Genomic DNA, 17,730 nt, shown 5'->3' with positions numbered 1-17,730 from the left:
TGGAAACACTGGGAGGTGCAGAGTTGGCCCAGGCACAGGTTCCCCAGACCGAGGCCTAGAGAATTGACGCCGGATGAAGTTAAATAACACTTCTACTTCTTGGATTTCTTTCTTGTGCCTCGACATACCCAAACGCCCACAGGACTTGAGTGGGACAACAATGATGGAGGACTCAGTTACCCATCCTGGAATCTTCCTCATGGCTGAGATCTCAACTTGCGAGGAGTCGAGGGTCAGGCAGGCATCAGCTTGGGGGACCGCTTTCCCAAAGCCTTTGGATGCATGGTCGACACTCGGAGCATGATTCTGATCCGTGGTTGTGCTCCAGGCACCAAAGACACTTGAAGTGTGGATCCGTCATGAACATTACCCAATGACAAAATCAGCAGGGCTTGAAGATGCTCTTTCTGGAGGACATCCTCGACGCACATGGAGTAGAAACTCAATAAGAGTTGACAGAAAGTCGAAAAAAAAGCCAGTCAAAAATTGACTGAGGGGTAGCTCTCTTTGACTTACGTCTTGCTGGAACGAAAAAAAAGAACTGATATCAGCACACCACGGTGGCTCCTATATGGAACCCGCAAAGCCATATCCAGTGCAAGAGGATATTGAAGATGGATGCACAGCAGATCAACGTCACCTAATGGATCGAGGCTTATCCGAGGGCAGTGTTAAGCATTTGTTGTACACACACAGGAAATAAATGAGGGACACACACTCAAAGACAACTCCAGGCCAATAGTTTTTATAGAGAATAATATATTTTCTTAATTTATTTTAGAACCACAAGATTCAAGATTTGAAGTAAATACATAAAATGCAAGGTACTCCACACAGATAAATAAGGAACTTTCAAATAGAACAGTAACATACACAGTTTTAGTAAAAATTGCAATAAGCTATTTTAAAAGTGGACACAGTGAAAAAAATCAACAGTTCCTGGAAGAGTTAAGTATTGGTTAATTTTTCAGGTAAGTAAGGTACTTACAAGTTCAAGTTCCTGGGCATAGGCAGCCCACCATTGGGGGTTCAAGGCAACTCCAAAGTCACTGCACCAGCCACAAAGGGCCGGTGAGGTGCAGAGGTCAAAGAAGGGCCCAAACACATAGGCGCCTATGAAGAACAGGGGTGCTCCAGTTCCAGTCTGCCAACAGTTAAGTACCTGTGCCTTCGGAGGGCGGACCAGGGGGGTTTTGTAAAGCACTGGGGGGGACACAAGTAGGCACACACCCTCAGCGGCACAGGGGCGGCCGGGTGCAGTGTGCAAAGTAGACGTCAGGTTATCAATAGGAAGCAATGGAGGGACCCGGGGGTCAGTCTAACGGTGCAGGCAGGGCACGGGGAGGCTTCTCGGGCCAGCCACCAACTGGGCTAGGCAGCTAGTCGCCTAATGGTCACTCCTGCATTGGAGTTCGGTTCCTTCTGGTCCTGGGGGCTGCGGGTGCATTGCTTGGTCCCGGCGTCGGGTTCCTTGCTTCAGGTAGTCGCGGTCAGGGGGAGCCTCTGGATTCTCTCTGCATGCGTTGCTGTGGGGGTCCACGGGGGTCGTCTCGAGCTACTCACGAGGTCGCAGTTGCCTGGGAGACCTCAATGTAGTGTTGGTTCTCTGGAGCTCAAGCCGGGGGCGTCGGGTGCAGAGGGTGAAGTCTCACGCTTCTGGCGGGAGGAGTGAGTTCTTTAAAAGTTGCAAGAAAGTTGTTGCTGTTTGTCAACAGTGCCGCTGTTCTCAAGAATTTCTTGGTCCTTCGGGTTCAGGGCAGTCCTATGAGGGTTCAGAGGTCTCTGGTCCCTGCTGGATGCGTCGCTGTGCAGGTTCTTTGAGTCTGGAGACAGGCTGGGCTGAGGCCAAGTCAGTTGTAGTCTCCGTCGTCTCTGCAGGGCTTTCAGGTCAGCAGTCCTTCATCTTAGTGTAGGTTGCAGGAATCTGATTTCCTAGATTTAGGGGTGTGTTTAGGTCAGGAGGGCAGTAGCCAATGGCTACTGTCCTGGAGGGTTGCTACACCCTCTTTGTGCCCCCTCCCTGGGGGGATAGGGTACATCTCTAATCCTATTGGGGGAATCCTCCAATTTCAAGATGGTAGATTTCTAAAGGCAGGGGTCACCTCAGCTCAGGACAACTGAGGGACTGTCCTGACTAGTGAGTGACTCCTCCTTGTTTTTCTCATTATCGCCTCCAGTCTTGCCGCCAAAAGTGCGGGCAGTGGCCAAAGGGGCAGTCATTTGAACTAGCTGGGATGCCCTGGGTGCTGTAACAAAAGGCATGAGCCTTTGAGGCTCACCGCCAGGTGTTGCAGTTCCTGCAGGGGGAGGTGAGAAGCACCTCCATCCAGTACAGGCTTCGTTCCTGGCCACAGAGTGACAAAGGCACTCTCCCCATGTGGCCAGAAACTCGTCTGGTTGTGGCAGGCTGGCAGATACTGGTCAGCCTAGCACTAGGAGTCGAACTGGTATTCAGGGGGCATCTCTAAGATGCCCTCTGGGTGCATTTTACAATAAAGTCCACACTGGCATCAGCGTGATTTATTGTGCTGAGAAGTTTGATACCAAACTTCCCAGATTTCATTGTAGCCATTATGGAACTGTGGAGTTCGTATTTGACAAACTCCCAGACCATATACTCTTTATGGCTACCCTGCACTTACAATGTCTAAGGTTTTACTTAGACACTGTAGGGGCATAGTTCTCATGCACATATGTCCTCACCTGTGGTAAAGTGCTTAGGGCTGTAAGGCCTGCTAGAGGGGTGACTTACCTATGCCACATGCAGTTTGAGGTGGGCATGGCACTCTGAGGGGAGTGCCATGTCGACTTAGTCATTTTCTCCCCACCAGCACACACAAGCTGTGAGGCAGTGTGCATGTGCTGAGTGAGGGGTCCCCAGGGTGGCATAAGATATGCTGCAGCCCTTAGAGACCTTCTCTGGCATCAGGGCCCTTGGTACCAGGGGTACCATTTACAAGGGACTTACCTGGGTGCCAGGGCTGTGCCAATTGTGGGAACAAAGGTACAGTTTAGGGAAAGAACACTGGTGTTGGGGCCTGGTTAGCAGGGCCCCAGGCCACTTTCAATCATAAATGGCATCTACAAAAGGCAAAAACTCAGTGGGTAACCAGGCCAAGGAGGCATTTCTTTACAAGCATAACTTATGCAACCTTTTAAAGACACAGATTTGACCAAATCATCTTAGGCTGAAAGATATCAAATTTAAAAGGGAATTTATGCTTAAAACCCATCTCATGCTTTAGAAGGCAGCCTATCTCCAGTGGAGCGAGCACTAGTTGGGCAATGACTAAAACTCTAGACAGATTAGCATCCTAAACGTCAGTGTGTCTCATGAGATGGTTTATTTAATGTTTCTCTTTTTTGGGTTTTATACAGCTTCGACAGTCATCTTGACAAAGGAGGGATTTAATTGGTTACAAATTATAATGTGTACTAGCAAAGAGCTTAAGATCAGAAAGCAAAATCACACTGAATTAGAAAACCCCAGTTTCCTAACCTCATATGCGACCTGTAAGGGGAACCAATTCACAAAGCAGAATCATATACATTTAAAAATTCTTAACCTCGTAGGTACCGTACTCGTTATAGGACGAGGAAAGGGTTTAAGAAATCGACTTTTGTCATTATTCTTCAGCTGGGAAATTAGACAGGATGGTCCGAATCAAGAGCTAAGTACTGCGGAATCTAATGGATTTTTTATCCAGATGAATTATTTCATTACTTTCTTGAAGGAAATGTGTTATGTCTGTTGTTCTGAGTGACAAGGGAGTTTTATTCCAAGTTCTTGTGGCCACACCAGAAACGGATTGGCTAAGAGTTTTGTGTTGACTGAATATAGTAATTACTATAGTGAGAATGTATTTGTTCCGTGAATGTTAGTTTTTCCTACTATGTTCAATTTCTGAATTAGGTATGGAGGAGAGTGATGGTATAGGACTTTGTAAGTGAAGCATTCTGTTCTAAGGTTGTTTATGGGAAGCTAGTTAGCGATTATATAGAGAGGTAGTAAGATTGTCTTCAGTGGTAAGCTTTCTGCTTAGTTCAGCACTGCTTTTAGGGGAAAGAGTCTAAGGCCAGTGATTAGCACAGTTGTATACCCTAGGCTAGGTGGAAATGAAGAGTGGATCAAGGCCTGATGGTCTATCTGATAGCCAATTGAGACAAAGTACTTTATGGTGCTTAAGGTATGCGCTGATGCAATTTTTTTTCTATTGAGCTTGTATGACCTAAAGAGAAGGATTCTTGGTGAGAACAAACGCCAGTGATTTTGCTTTGCGCACAATCCCGGTTTAATTCCAGAAGGATCGGAGTCAAGGATCAGATTATTTAGGAGGCTGCTTTTGTTATTTGGTGCAAAAAGTGGGAACTCTGCCTTTATCAATGTTTAGTTTCAGAAAGTAGCCCAAGAGGCATAATCGAGTCCTCTCAAGTCCTGCTTTCAGTGTTTCTATGCTTTGTTCAGATCTTGCTTTTAGACGAAGCTGGTCCCCACTTACATCAATCCCTACTACATTGCACTCAGGAAATAACTGAACCGATCTAATGCACTGCTGTCAGTTTCCCCTCGTGCTCAGTGGTGCTGTAAGCTTGAGAAGGACTGGGAGGAAGGGCTGTTGTTCATGGTCTTTAGGGCATGATCCGTCACAGTCACAGTTGTATTTTCTGCGCTGCAAGTCTCCTGCAAGCCAAGCTAGACTGGTTGACGTCTGAATGCTTGTTGATGTCCATAAGCTCTGTCACTGATACCATTCATGTCCATAATTGTGCACACGCAACACGTGAATTTAGTAAGCACTTGTACAAGTATGTAGTAGGCGACTTGCCATAATTTAGCTCCAAGGCCATTTCGATTATAGCAGTGTGCAGTCTGAAAGCATGGTCCCTATAACTTACTTTCCATTTCTGGGATTCTTTGATTTAAAAATAAGCTCTCTTGACCTATGCACTGAGCCTCCACGATGTTTCAGCAGCTCCTCTGTTGTTTTAAAAGAACACCGCTATGTTTCTTTGAAGCCAGTTTCCCCGTGGTAAGGCAAACAGTGGAGCGTTGTAGGGCAAGGGGGGCCCCTGAAGTAAACATCTCTGGTGTATCGCCTCATTTACATAAGCATGCGTTTGCCGGAAAACATTATTGGCATATGTACCCAAAGACACCATTAGCATTGGAAATACCGAGATTCACGCACACTTACCTGTCCCTTGGAGGGCCGGGAATGTGGTCAAACTTTCGGTGGATGTATTCCACGTAGCAGCAGTATGCTGCGCATACCACGAAGACAGCTGTGCAGAGAGGCAGGAGGCAGTAAGTGACCAGAAACGGCGAGGCGGGGTAGAGAAAAGGCAGCATTTTCTGCAAGAGAAGGAAGAGGCTTTCTTCTCGGACTGTTCTCTTTTTATCGCCCCCAGCTTGTCCCTCCCTCTTCCCGGCCTGCCTCAAAAGGACGCTCCCCGACACCTTTATCAAGGGCCAACAAACTCGAAAGCTGCCAGAAACCCTTTGGCACTGTGTGAAAGTCTGACTGATAGCAGGATTTGCACGTCAGTGCTGTAGCCATGGGGACATTTCAGCTGTACTTGAGGCAGAGCTGGGCGCCGTAGAGCCCATATTTATGGACTTTTGGAGCAGGGCAGGAAGTCACCTTGCTGGGCTGCCCTGCGTTAAAGAGAAAGGCAGGAATGCGCGGAATCTGTGGCAAACGGCGCATTCCTGTCCATTGGCTTTGAAGCTTTGTATCTCATATTTGCTTGGTTTCTATTTACTAGATGCATTTGTTTCAGGCTGTCCAGCTCGAGTTCGTCCCAGCCGTAGAGCATTCCATTTACTGTATCCTTCCACCAGTGATAGATTTCTGTAAAGAGGCCTTTAAATCTTGTTCTTATCTTGTCACACTTGCTGTGCATTCAAATGCCAAGGTCAAGGTCAAATAACAGGCTCAGTCTTCCCAAGAGCTTGGTGTTTAACTTTCTTTCTCTGGCTTCAAAGTGACAGGATATATATATGACAATCATGGTGGCTACTGGGGGTGTACGGGAGGAAGGATGCTATTTTCTTCAAACGCACAACAAAATGTAAATGTCCGTAAATGAAATGTGCAGATATGTAAGAATATAAGTGTTGCTGAAACAAATATTCTAAAATGATCAAATCAATACACCAAGTAATAGCATTTCCACACATTAAAATGTGTGCACTGTATACTTTTATCAGTAAAGCTGTGTGTCTGCAAATATAATGTGCTTCACACCACTCTACTTTATGCTGTTGCATTCTGCACTACTACATTCTACATCACTGCTCTTTACAGCACTCTACTCTGCAACACTGCACTCTGCCACTGAACTCTACATCACTGTGCATGGCCCGACACTCGGAGAATGACTCTGATCCGCGGTTGCGCTCCAGGCACCAAAGACACTTGAAGTGCGGATCCGTCATGACCATTACCCAATGACAAAATCAGCAGGGTTTGAAGATGCTCTTTCTGGAAGACATCCTTGACGCACATGGAGTAGAAACTCAATAAGAGTTGACAGAAAGTTGAAAAAAAAAAAAAAAGCCAGTCAAAAATTGACTGAGGGGTAGCTCTCTTTGGCTCCCCTCTTGCTAGGACGGAAAAAAAGAACTGATATCAGCACACCAGGGTGGCTCCTATATGGAGCCCGCAGAGTCATATCCAGCGCAGACGATGTTGAAGATGGATGCAGAGCCGATCAACGTCACCTAACGGAGCGCAGAGTTACTGCTTGAGAAAATCTTCCTGATCCAGTCTGATGCTTGGGGAGAATTCAAAGTTAAAGAATCTGCAGCTAGAAATCTCTTTCAGATGCAATCACCAGCCAGGAGATATTCCTAACTATCATCAGAAAACGTCTTCTTGCAGGCTAATTAAACAGTTTTAGACTATCTCAGTGCTGACTACAACTCATGCTACAGTCAGCAGCAAAAAAAGAGCAATCAAGAAATGGCTGTCACGGAGGCCTAGACGTCTGATAGCACAATACAGTATCCAGGCAGGTGTATTCCCAAATGTAAACATAGTTATTTTTGATGCTGTAGGGTCGGATCTCAAAAAACAGGTAGAAATATTGACCTTCCACAATTATCACATCCACTACATGAAGTAGCACTACATCATCAAAGTATGTATAAGTATAGCGAAATATAGATTTAATGTAATTAACCAGGCATCTACATGCATTTAAAATCTAGTGGCAGTAAATAGTTTGGATTCAAAACTGTTGCTGTTCGAGATTTCAACTACAATATAGTGGTGCGTCAATCAGCTGTACTTTTCATAGTCATAAACGTATTCACACTAAGTACGTCTCCAGAGTAGTGCATTAAAATGCAAGGTGCTACAACATTCCTCGTATGAATAGATATTTCTGTAGCCTCATTTTTGAAGAATTTTACAGTTGTTTGCTGCAGCTTGGAGCACCAAATTTAGTTACAATACCCTCTTCACTTCAGTGAAGTGCTCCACGTACAGCATTGTAATAGGATATGTTTTGCTAAGGAATCCTATTGCATTTCGATAAGACACATTTGGCCAATGTTATGGCTTTGTTGCTCTTTCGGTACCCCAGAACTTTCCAAATAATTAAGGCATCACACACAGGAGTCTAACTAATCTTATTATGATGTACTATGGGTGATTCGGCTCAGGGCACTTTCTTGGTAAGGAGGCTATGTCTCTGTGAGATGTGGGTGTATGATTTTGCTCTTTTGAGAGTTAGGGCATGATGGCTTTGTGTGGTGTTTCTTGGCGGCAGGTGGTATTAGGTACTGTGATAGCCATCAGCATGGCATCTGCGTTGTATAGTGGTAGTATAGTAAGAGTTCTGGCCAATGTGTTCTGTTGGATGTTAAAGTCATATCCCAATAGGAAGTGGACACGTCAGCATGGTGATCATTTCGTCACCTACACGGCATATCTTTGCTTTATTGGAAGTACATGAAGTGCTCTCTCTAATGTGCTCTATCGGAGGTTCGTATGTGTCATTTAGGGAGTGGTTAGAGTTAGCATATCTGGGTTGTGTTGGATGTAGGTTATTGGTTAATGATTGACACCAAGTCAATACTCTATTTAATCAGTAATCACAGTTGGTGACATGGGCAGAATTTATGCAATCTTTTAAAGACACAGATTTTACCAAATCATCTTAGGCTGAAAGATATCAAATTTAAAAGGGAATTTATGCTTAAAACCCATCTCATGCTTTAGAAGGCAGCCTATCCCCAGTGGAGCGAGCACTAGTTGGGCCATGACAAACTCTACACAGATTAGCATCCTAAACGTCAGTGTGTCTCATGAGATGGTTTATTTTAATGTTTCTCTTTTTTGGGTTTTATACAGCGTCGACAGTCATCTTGACAAAGGAGGGATTTAATTGGTTACAAATTATAATGTGTACTAGCAAAGAGCTTAAGATCAGAAAGCAAAATCACACTGAATTAGAAAACCCCAGTTTCCTAACCTCATATGTGACCTGTAAGGGGAACCAATTCACAAAGCAGAATCATATACATTTAAATATTCTTAACCTCGTAGGTACCGTACTCGTTATAGGACGAGGAAAGGGTTTAAGAAATCGCCTTTTGTCATTATTCTTCAGCTGGGAAATTAGACAGGATGGTCCGAATCAAGAGCTAAGTACTGCTGAATCTAATGGATTTTTTCCAAAGGAATTATTTCATTACTTTCTTGAAGGAAATGTGATATGTCTGTTCTGAGTGACAAGGGAGTTTTATTCCAAGTTCTAGTGGCCACAGCAGAGACGGAATGGCAAAGAGATTTTTGTTGACTGACTGCAGTAATTACTATAGTGAGAATGTATTTGTTCCCTGAATGTTCGTTTTTCCTACTATGTTGAATTTCTAAATTAGGTAGGGAGGAGAGTGATGGTATAGGACTTTGTAAGTGAAGCATTCTGTTCTAAGGTTGTTTATGGGAAGCTAGTTAGCGATTATATAGAGAGGTAGTAAGATTGTCTTCAGTGGTAAGCTTTCTGCTTAGTTCAGCACTGCTTTTAGGGGAAAGAGTCTAAGGCCAGTGATTAGCACAGTTGTATACCCTAGGCTAGGTGGAAATGAAGAGTGGATCAAGGCCTGATGGTCTATCTGATAGCCAATTGAGACAAAGTACTTTATGGTGCATAAGGTATGCGCTGATGCAATTTTTTTTCTATTGAGCTTGTATGACCTAAAGAGAAGGATTCTTGGTGAGAACAAACGCCAGTGATTTTGCTTTGCGCACAATCCCGGTTTAATTCCAGAAGGATCGGAGTCAAGGATCAGATTATTTAGGAGGCTGCTTTTGTTATTTGGTGCAAAAAGTGGGAACTCTGCCTTTATCAATGTTTAGTTTCAGAAAGTAGCCCAAGAGGCATAATTGAGTCCTCTCAAGTCCTGCTTTCAGTGTTTCTATGCTTTGTTCAGATCTTGCTTTTAGATGAAGCTGGTCCCCACTTACATCAATCCCTACTACATTGCACTCAGGAAATAACTGAACCGATCTAATGCACTGCTGTCAGTTTCCCCTCGTGCTCAGTGGTGCTGTAAGCTTGAGAAGGACTGGGATGAAGGGCTGTTGTTCATGGTCTTTAGGGCATGATCCATCACAGTCACAGTTGTATTTTCTGCGCTGCAAGTCTCCTGCAAGCCAAGCTAGACTGGTTGACGTCTGAATGCTTGTTGATGTCGATAAGCTCTGTCACTGATACCATTCATGTCCATAATTGTGCACACGCAACACGTGAATTTAGTAAGCACTTGTACAAGTACGTAGTAGGCGACTTGCCATAATTTAGCTCCAAGGCCATTTCGATTATAGCAGTGTGCAGTCTGAAAGCATGGTCCTTATAACTTACTTTCCATTTCTGGGATTCTTTGATTTAAAAATAAGCTCTCTTGACCTGTGCACTGAGCCTCCACGATGTTTCAGCAGCTCCTCTGTTGTTTTAAAAGAACACCGCTATGTTTCTTTGAAGCCAGTTTCCCCGTGGTTAGGCAAACAGTGGAGCGTTGTAGGGCAAGGGGGGCCCCTGAAGTAAACATCTCTGGTGTACCGCCTCATTTACATAAGCATGCGTTTGCCGGAAAACATTATTGGCATATGTACCCAAAGACACCATTAGCATTGGAAATACCGAGATTCACGCACACTTACCTGTCCCTTGGAGGGCCGGGAATGTGGTCAAACTTTCGGTGGATGTATTCCACGTAGCAGCAGTATGCGGCGCATACCACGAAGACAGCTGTGCAGAGAGGCAGGAGGCAGTAAGTGACCAGAAACGGCAGCATATTCTGCAAGAAAAGGAAGAGGCTTTCTTCTCGGACTGTTCTCTTTTTCAATCTTTGGATCTCCCCCAGCTTTTCCCTCCCTCTTCCCGGCCTGCCTCAAAAGGACGCTCCCCTCCGCCGTTATTAAAGGGCAACAAACCGGAAAGCTGCCAGAAACCCTTTGGCACTGTGTGAAAGTCTAACTGATAGCAGGATTTGCACGTCAGTCTGTAGCCATGGGGACATTTCAGCTGTATTTGAGGCAGAGCTGAGCGCATTAGAGCCCATACCTATGGACTTTTGGGGCAGAGCAGGAAGTCTGCTTGCTGGGCTGCCCTGTGTTAAAGGGAAAGGCAGGAATGCGCTGAATCTGTGGCATACGAGGCATTCCTGTCCATTGGCTTTGAGGCTTTTATAGCTCATATTTGCTTGGTTTCTATTTTCTAGCTGTATTTGTTTTAGGCTGTCCAGCTCGAGTTCGTCCCAGCCGTAGAGCATTCGTTTACTGTATCCTTCCACCAGTGATCGATTTCTGTAAAGAGGCCTTTAAATCTTGTTCTTATCTTGTCACAATTGCTGTGCATTCAAAAGCCAAGGTCAAATAACAGGCTCTGTCTTCCCAAGAGCTTGGATTTTAACTTTCTTTCTCTGGCTTCAAAGTGAGAGGATTTATATGACAATCATGGTGGCTACTGGGGGGTGTGCTGGAGGAAGGATGATATTTTCTTCAACCGCACAACAAAATTTAAATGTCTGTAAATGAAATGTGCAGATATTTAAGAATATAAGTGTCGCTGAAACAAATATTTAAAAATGATCAAATCAATACACCAAGTAATAGCGTTTCCACACATTAAAATGTGTGCACTTTATACTTTTATCAGTAAAGCTGTGTGTCTGTGCAAATATAATGGTAGTTTGAATTAAAGATGTGTTGTCTGTAATGGCTCGGCACTACTCCATCATGCATACTCCACTTTATGCCACTCCGCTCTGCACCTCCATTTCACTGCACTGTACTCCGAACCACTCCATTCTACGCCTCTCTACTCTACTCTGTACCCCTCTACTCTATGCCAATGCAGTCTACCCCACTCCAGTCAAGGCCACTCCCCTGTGCACTGCACCACCCTACACCACTCCACAACACTGCACTCTCTGCCAGTACTGTGCATTAATGCATTCTGCTCTGTACCCCTCCACACCACTGCATTCTGCACCACTGCACTCTACGACTCTCTACTCTGGAACACTGCACATCAAGCCACTCTGTTCTATTCTGCATCACTGTAATTTACACCACTCGACTTTATGCCGTTGCATTCTACACCACCACACTCTACATCACTGCCATTTACAGCAATCTACTCTGCCACACTGCACTCTTTGCCACTGATCTCTACATCACTCTACTCTGCACTGAACTGCTCAACTCTATGCCACTATACTGCACTCTACACCAATGTACTCTATGCCACTACATTCTACACTACTCTGCATCACTGCATTCTTCACCATTGCACTCTACCTTGCACCACTCATCTCTACTATGCACCACATCACTCTATGGCACAGCACTCTGCGTCACTGTAATCTATGCTGTACCACCCCACTCTGTACCCCTCTACTCTAAGCCAATGCACTCTACACCACTTTAAACAAAACCAACACACTCTACCCCTGTCAACTCAGCACCACTGTAATCTACACCGCTTTCCTCTAGATCACTCTACATTGCACACCATGATACTCCACTCTGACACTCTACTCCAATCAATCAATCGATCGGTATTTGTATAGCGCACATTGTCATCCCTAGGGTCATCTGGGTGCTGAGGTGCCATGTCTCAGTCAAAAAGCCAGGTCTTGAGCTTCTTTCTGAACCCTCCCAGGAAGGGGGCTATACGGAGATGGAGGGGTAGGGCGTTCCAGGTCTGGGCGGCGATGTAGGTGAAGGAGTGGCCCCCAATGTGGCTGCGATGGATGCGGAGGGCGTGTGCGCAAAGCGCAAGTTTCTAGCGGGCAGGTGGAAGTTCAGCTGACGGTTGATGTAAGCTGGCCCTTGGTTGTGTAAAGCTTTGTAGGCGTGCATGAGGATCTTGAACTGCCATCTATTCTAGATGGGGAGCCAGCGGAGGTCTTGAAGTGAGGGATGATGTGGGACCGCCTGATAAGGTCCAGGATGAGTCTGGCTGCGGTGTTCCGTATGGTCTGGAGTCTTTTTAGGAGTTGGGTAGAGATTCCTTTTTAGAAAGCGTTCGCCATAGTCTAGTCCGCTGGTTACATGGGCCTGGGTGACTGTCTTACTGGTGTTGATGGGGATCCATCCGAAGACTCTGCAGAGCATGCGACTGGTGTTAAAGCACGAGGAGGTGACTGCATTGACTTCTTGTTTCATTATTATTTGAGGATGATGCAGAGGTTGCATGCATGGTCTGTCGTGTTGGTCCAAGTTCTGCTCGCCACCAGGCCCATATGGAGGTGTCCCTCCTGAAATTCAGTACTTCTGTTTTGTCAGAGTTGAGCTTGAGGCAGCTGTCTCTCATCCATTTGGTTATGCCTGTCATGGGGCTGCGGAAGTTGGTTTTGACATTGGTCTGGGCTTCAGTGAGTGAGAGGATGAGTTGAGTGTCGTCAGTGTAGGAGATTATGTTGAGGCCATGGGATCTGATGAAATTTGCGAGGGGGATCATGTAGATGCTGAGTAAGGTGGGACTGAGGGATGATCCTTGGGTATGCCGCAGTTGATGTCTTTGGGTGGAGAGGAGAAGGGAGGAAGTGGGATACTCTGTATGCATCCTCGAAAGGAAGGACATGATCAATTTAAGGGCATTCTGCTGTATGCCGGTGGTGTGGAGTCTATCGATGAGGGTGTGGTGGGAGACCGTGTCGAGTGCAGTGGAGAGGTCAAGGAGGCTCAAAGCCACAATTGTTCTGCAGTCAAGGAGAGATCTGACGTCGTCTGTGGCAGTGATCAACGTGGTCTCAGTGCTGTGGTTGGCATGTAATGCTGATTGTGAGGTGTTGAGTAGTTGGTTGAGTTCTAAGAATTTGGTAAGCTGTTGGTTAATGGCTTTCTCGAGTACTTTGGCTGGGAAGGGAAGCAGGGAGATGGGTCTGTAGTTTTTGAGGTCTCTGAGGTCAGCTGAGGGCTCTTTCAGAAGGGCTCGGACAACCGTGTGTTTCTGTCCACCAGGAAAGGTTGCTGTGGAGATGGAGGTGTTGAGGATGCTGGTGAGCTCAATGCAGATCTGGTCAGCTCTGAGGATAAACAGATGGGGGGCAGGGAGAAGGGGTCGGTGACCACCCCGGAGTGGTTGCATGACATGATGGTAGAGGTGGTATGCAACGTGAGAGGAGACCAGGTGGTTACTGTTTGGCTGGTAATTGCTGGTTGCTTGCACTTGTTGAGGCTGGGGGTGGTGGGTGAGGGGCCGCAGTTGTTGTAGAAGTAGTCCGAGAGGGAGGCACAGAGTTCTTGGGAGGAGTGGATGGTGTTCTCTGTGGCTAGAGGGTTGGTGACTTCCTTGACTTGAGATCTGCTGAGGTTTCGGGTTGGTTGGTGTTGAGGGATTAGGTCCATTGCGATTTGGTGACTTTGCTCCAACTATGGTGGGTAGCACTGTAGTGCCTGGTGGTTGGATGCTGAGCTCTACCAAAGAAGGTAAAGTGGACAATGGCGTGTTCATTCCAGGTGAGCTCTGTGATGTGGGTGAACTGGAGTCTGTCACTGGAGGTGAAGATGGGTCGAGTGTGTCTCTGGCATTGTGCATGTAAACTCTACTCCACTCTGTACCACTCTATACGTTACTCAACTCTGTGACTCTCTATGCAACTCCCTTTATGCCACCCCACGCCAATTTATCCTACTCCATACTACGATACACTTCTCCACTATATGCCACTCCACAACACTCTACTCCACTTTATGCCACATCACTATACTACAAGGCACTATGCTTAACAACACTTTATTCAACTCTCTCTATGCCACCCCACATTACTTTACTCTAATCTACCCCTCTCCATTCTACAACACTCTGCCACTCTACTGTACTCCACTTCAACACTATTCCACTCTGCAACACTCACTCCACAACACAACGCCACACCACCCAACTACACTTCATTCTCCTTTACACCATTATCTTTTAGCCATGCTAAACAGTAGCCGAGCTAGTGTACAACATGGCTAAAATACATTGGCACAGAACTTCGAGGTGGCTTGCAATATCCTTAGCATATACGTCAGGGGGTACTTTATCCCATATAATACATGGTCACACCAACAACTTTCCCACAAACCACTTAAAAACGTTAGCGTGTACCTTATGCCATTGTTAGCTATAGAAATAGAGAAAAATAAAGAAAAGCAACATTCCATTTGCGGCTTTAAACATCTGCATTAATTATGCTCCATGACCTAACCTGCTTTTCAGCTTGGCTCCTGGCTCTGGCAGATGGACACCTCAGAATTCAACTGTAATAACCATATAACAGTCAAGTTCTGACATCTTTTCTCTGTAATCGATGACTTGGTGCATCACGAGTAGAAATCATGAAGGCATTAGTGACTACCTTTTATACAGGGATTATAGAATTCTGTGTATTTTATAGACTGTAACACCAAGAGCTTCTTCAGTGTAAATGCTCACAGTTTTGACTCATGTGAAGCTTAGCTAACCAAGATCACACAAAGGAGTAGAAATGTGATTAGACCTACGGTTTTAGAGCACAGTTTATAATTTTTGTAACTGATTGCTTTTGATATCGCCAGTATGGTTTCAATTAGCAAAAGGTGAGGGGCATGATCAGTGTAGGGCCCAAAAGGTTTGGTCCGCCGCCCCTCCACCCCCTCTTTATTTCCTTGGTGCATAAAGATGCAAGGTTAATCAACATGTTTTTTCACATTTGGTCTAATTACTTTGTGAATGTCAGACACAATATTACATACTTTCCAACTGTGACATGCTTTCCTTTCTCCCTATTTCACATTCAAACTACATGATTGTGTACATTGTGTACAGGAGATTTGTATAGGGTCAATTGAAAAGTCCCTAAGGCTGTCCCCATCTCCCCAAAAATGTATGGTCTCCTACACTCCTGACCATGGTGCAATGGTGCCTGCATTGCACGCAGGATTTGTTTTGTGCAGGAGGGGCAACTTCCCGTACAAACACAATCCTGGGAGGCCTTTTCATGTGTGCTGCAGAATGCTGAAAAAAACAAGGAGAAATAAAGATATTTCTCCTTGTGGAAGGGATAAGGTTTGGCACATTCCCAAGTTTAAAAGATCTCGTAAATCTAGGGATGCGTAAAAATCCATTGGTGTTGCATGGGAACACAGAGCAACGCCCATGGAATACCTCCCTAATGTAGAGTGAGGCAACGCAGTGATTTGCACTGACTTACCATACTCCATATCGGAGGCCATTCAAAGCCAAGCAAAGTGTCTTTGCATGGCCTCAGATATGATTTAAAGGTTTGCACCGCCATTGTGTCAGAAAAAGTGATGAAACTGCAGCGCAAGGGGCTCATAAATATGCCCCTATGAGTGTTATTGCCTGTAGGCTTTAAAGGGATTTTTAGAGTGTGGTCGTATTGCATGATAAAGGTGATGGATTGAAGCAGGCATATAAGAGATTACAATTCAAGGAGGGATGGGGTGTTATTGATTCAGCCCAAACTGATGATGGTCCAAGTGCTGTTGCTTCCTGTCTGACACAAGCATGTACAGTAGTTGAGATTGTATCACGATACAGCTCCTGTAGTCTGCATTCCAGGTGGCTCAAAGTCACACAGAAAGTCCCCCCGGAAGGAATAGATATCCTGGTCCCATCTCATTTGTGCTGCCACCTCAGTGGCATCAGAGTCATTGGTGGAAGGGGCCTACTAAATGCCAACCATGACTGCCTTTTATCACTGAATAGGGGGAGGGGCGAATTACATTAGGGCCAATGACGCCCATGCTATGCAAATAATTAAATAAAAACTCTAGAACCACTGCAACACTAGCCTTTTCTGACCTCTACAGTCTGGTGGGTGCCCACTGAACCATGACCAGAGGTTCGGACTTCCCCTACTTTATTTACTGTTCTCGGCACTGCACCAGATAGCGGAGTATAGCAAGTCATTTTTTTAACCAATCTACACTGTTTTTCCTTTCTTAGCTTCAGAGAAACAGATGAAAAGTTGGTAATCCTGTTGATATTCCTATGAACAATCAACGCAGAAGCTAAGGGTTCTTTTTGGGTCAAGACAGTGGAGCCGTTGTACGTCCTTGGAGAGATGAGGCAGTGCAGAGAAAGCCAGCAAAAGTCATGGACTGTCCTATGTCAAAGGGCGTGTCTAACTTGCACACAAATATTGCTTTTGTCTCGAGGCCGAGAAAGACAGAACTTCTCAGAGTATGGACAAGCAGCCCTTTTGGGGGGGGCGGTGTGATGTAAGAGGATGTCTTGGGGGACAGACAGGAAGGGTAGGAAGTAGCCCTGTAGTATGATCTGGATCACCCATTAGTTGAACGTGGTGCTCTTCCAACCGGGGAGGTGAAAGGTGATTCAACATCCTACCAGGCGATTGCATGCCACAGAGGCAAATTAAAGCACTTGTGCAACAGCTGCAGAAGAGGGGCAGGACACTGGGAAGAGTGTTGTCTCTAGGGGGTCTGGATGTGGGTGGCCTGTTACCCTTTATCTTCCATAAAAGGAATGCTGTTGCTGTCACCCTGATTGGCACTTCTGCTGGTAACTCCATCCAAAGCCTTGACAGGTGTGAGCCATCTGAGGGAACAGGCGGAGGTAGGCCATGAGAATGAACCATGGCCTTGTTCACTTTAAAATATGTAAAGCAGAGTCCACCTCTGCTCCAAACAGGCGAGAACCTTATAATATCATGTCCAATTGAGACTGCTCGACCACTAAAGAAAAGACTATGGAGCGTACCCAGGCATGGCAGATCAATATCACTCTGGCACAGACTGTTCCACCCAGACAGTCAGTCATGTCAATGTCAGATCTGATGGCATATTTCGTTTCATCTAGACCACCCCAGATTAGTTGCTGTAATGTGACTTAAACGTAACCCAAGGCAGCTGGCAAACCTCTGCCACTTTGTCCCACAATGCATATGTTTACCTGCCCAGGAGACTAGACGTATTCACAGATCCAGGGAAAGACTGGCAGATGAAAATATGCATTTAGCGGATGTTTCCATTTGCTATGATTAACCATCCAGGGGAGTTTTTAAAAAGGAACTTAAGTTTAGTCGGCTGCTGGATCTCTGCACTACTAAACTCTCTGTTCTGGGGTTTGATGTTGAAGTAGAAACCAGGATTTCTTGGGAGCAGTACTATACTAGGTACGAGGCCCAGCAGCACATTCGCCAATGCCTATAGGAAGGTAGAAAAGGTTCTGGGCTTGTTTGTGCAGGTTGAGGGATTTAGA

The 17,730-nt window shown here is 45.6% G+C and overlaps 1 protein-coding gene across 1 annotated transcript in view; it reads right to left on the bottom strand.

Moving 5' to 3' along the window:
* The window catches only part of LOC138260050 (cholesterol 24-hydroxylase-like), a 145,798-nt gene extending 140,335 nt beyond the window's left edge, over nt 1-5,463 (bottom strand). The window contains exon 1 of the mRNA XM_069208151.1: nt 5,196-5,463. Within this exon, the coding sequence (XP_069064252.1) occupies nt 5,196-5,350 (155 nt within the window). The 5' untranslated portion in view covers nt 5,351-5,463. The remainder of the gene's footprint in view (nt 1-5,195) is intronic.
* Nucleotides 5,464-17,730: the final 12,267 nt, after the last annotated feature.

Source organism: Pleurodeles waltl, chromosome 9 (assembly GCF_031143425.1).
Source record: "Pleurodeles waltl isolate 20211129_DDA chromosome 9, aPleWal1.hap1.20221129, whole genome shotgun sequence".
NCBI classification, from domain to species: Eukaryota; Metazoa; Chordata; class Amphibia; order Caudata; family Salamandridae; genus Pleurodeles; species Pleurodeles waltl.
The sequence above is the reverse complement of the archived record's forward strand: the minus strand, read 5'-3'. Positions and strand labels throughout refer to the sequence as shown.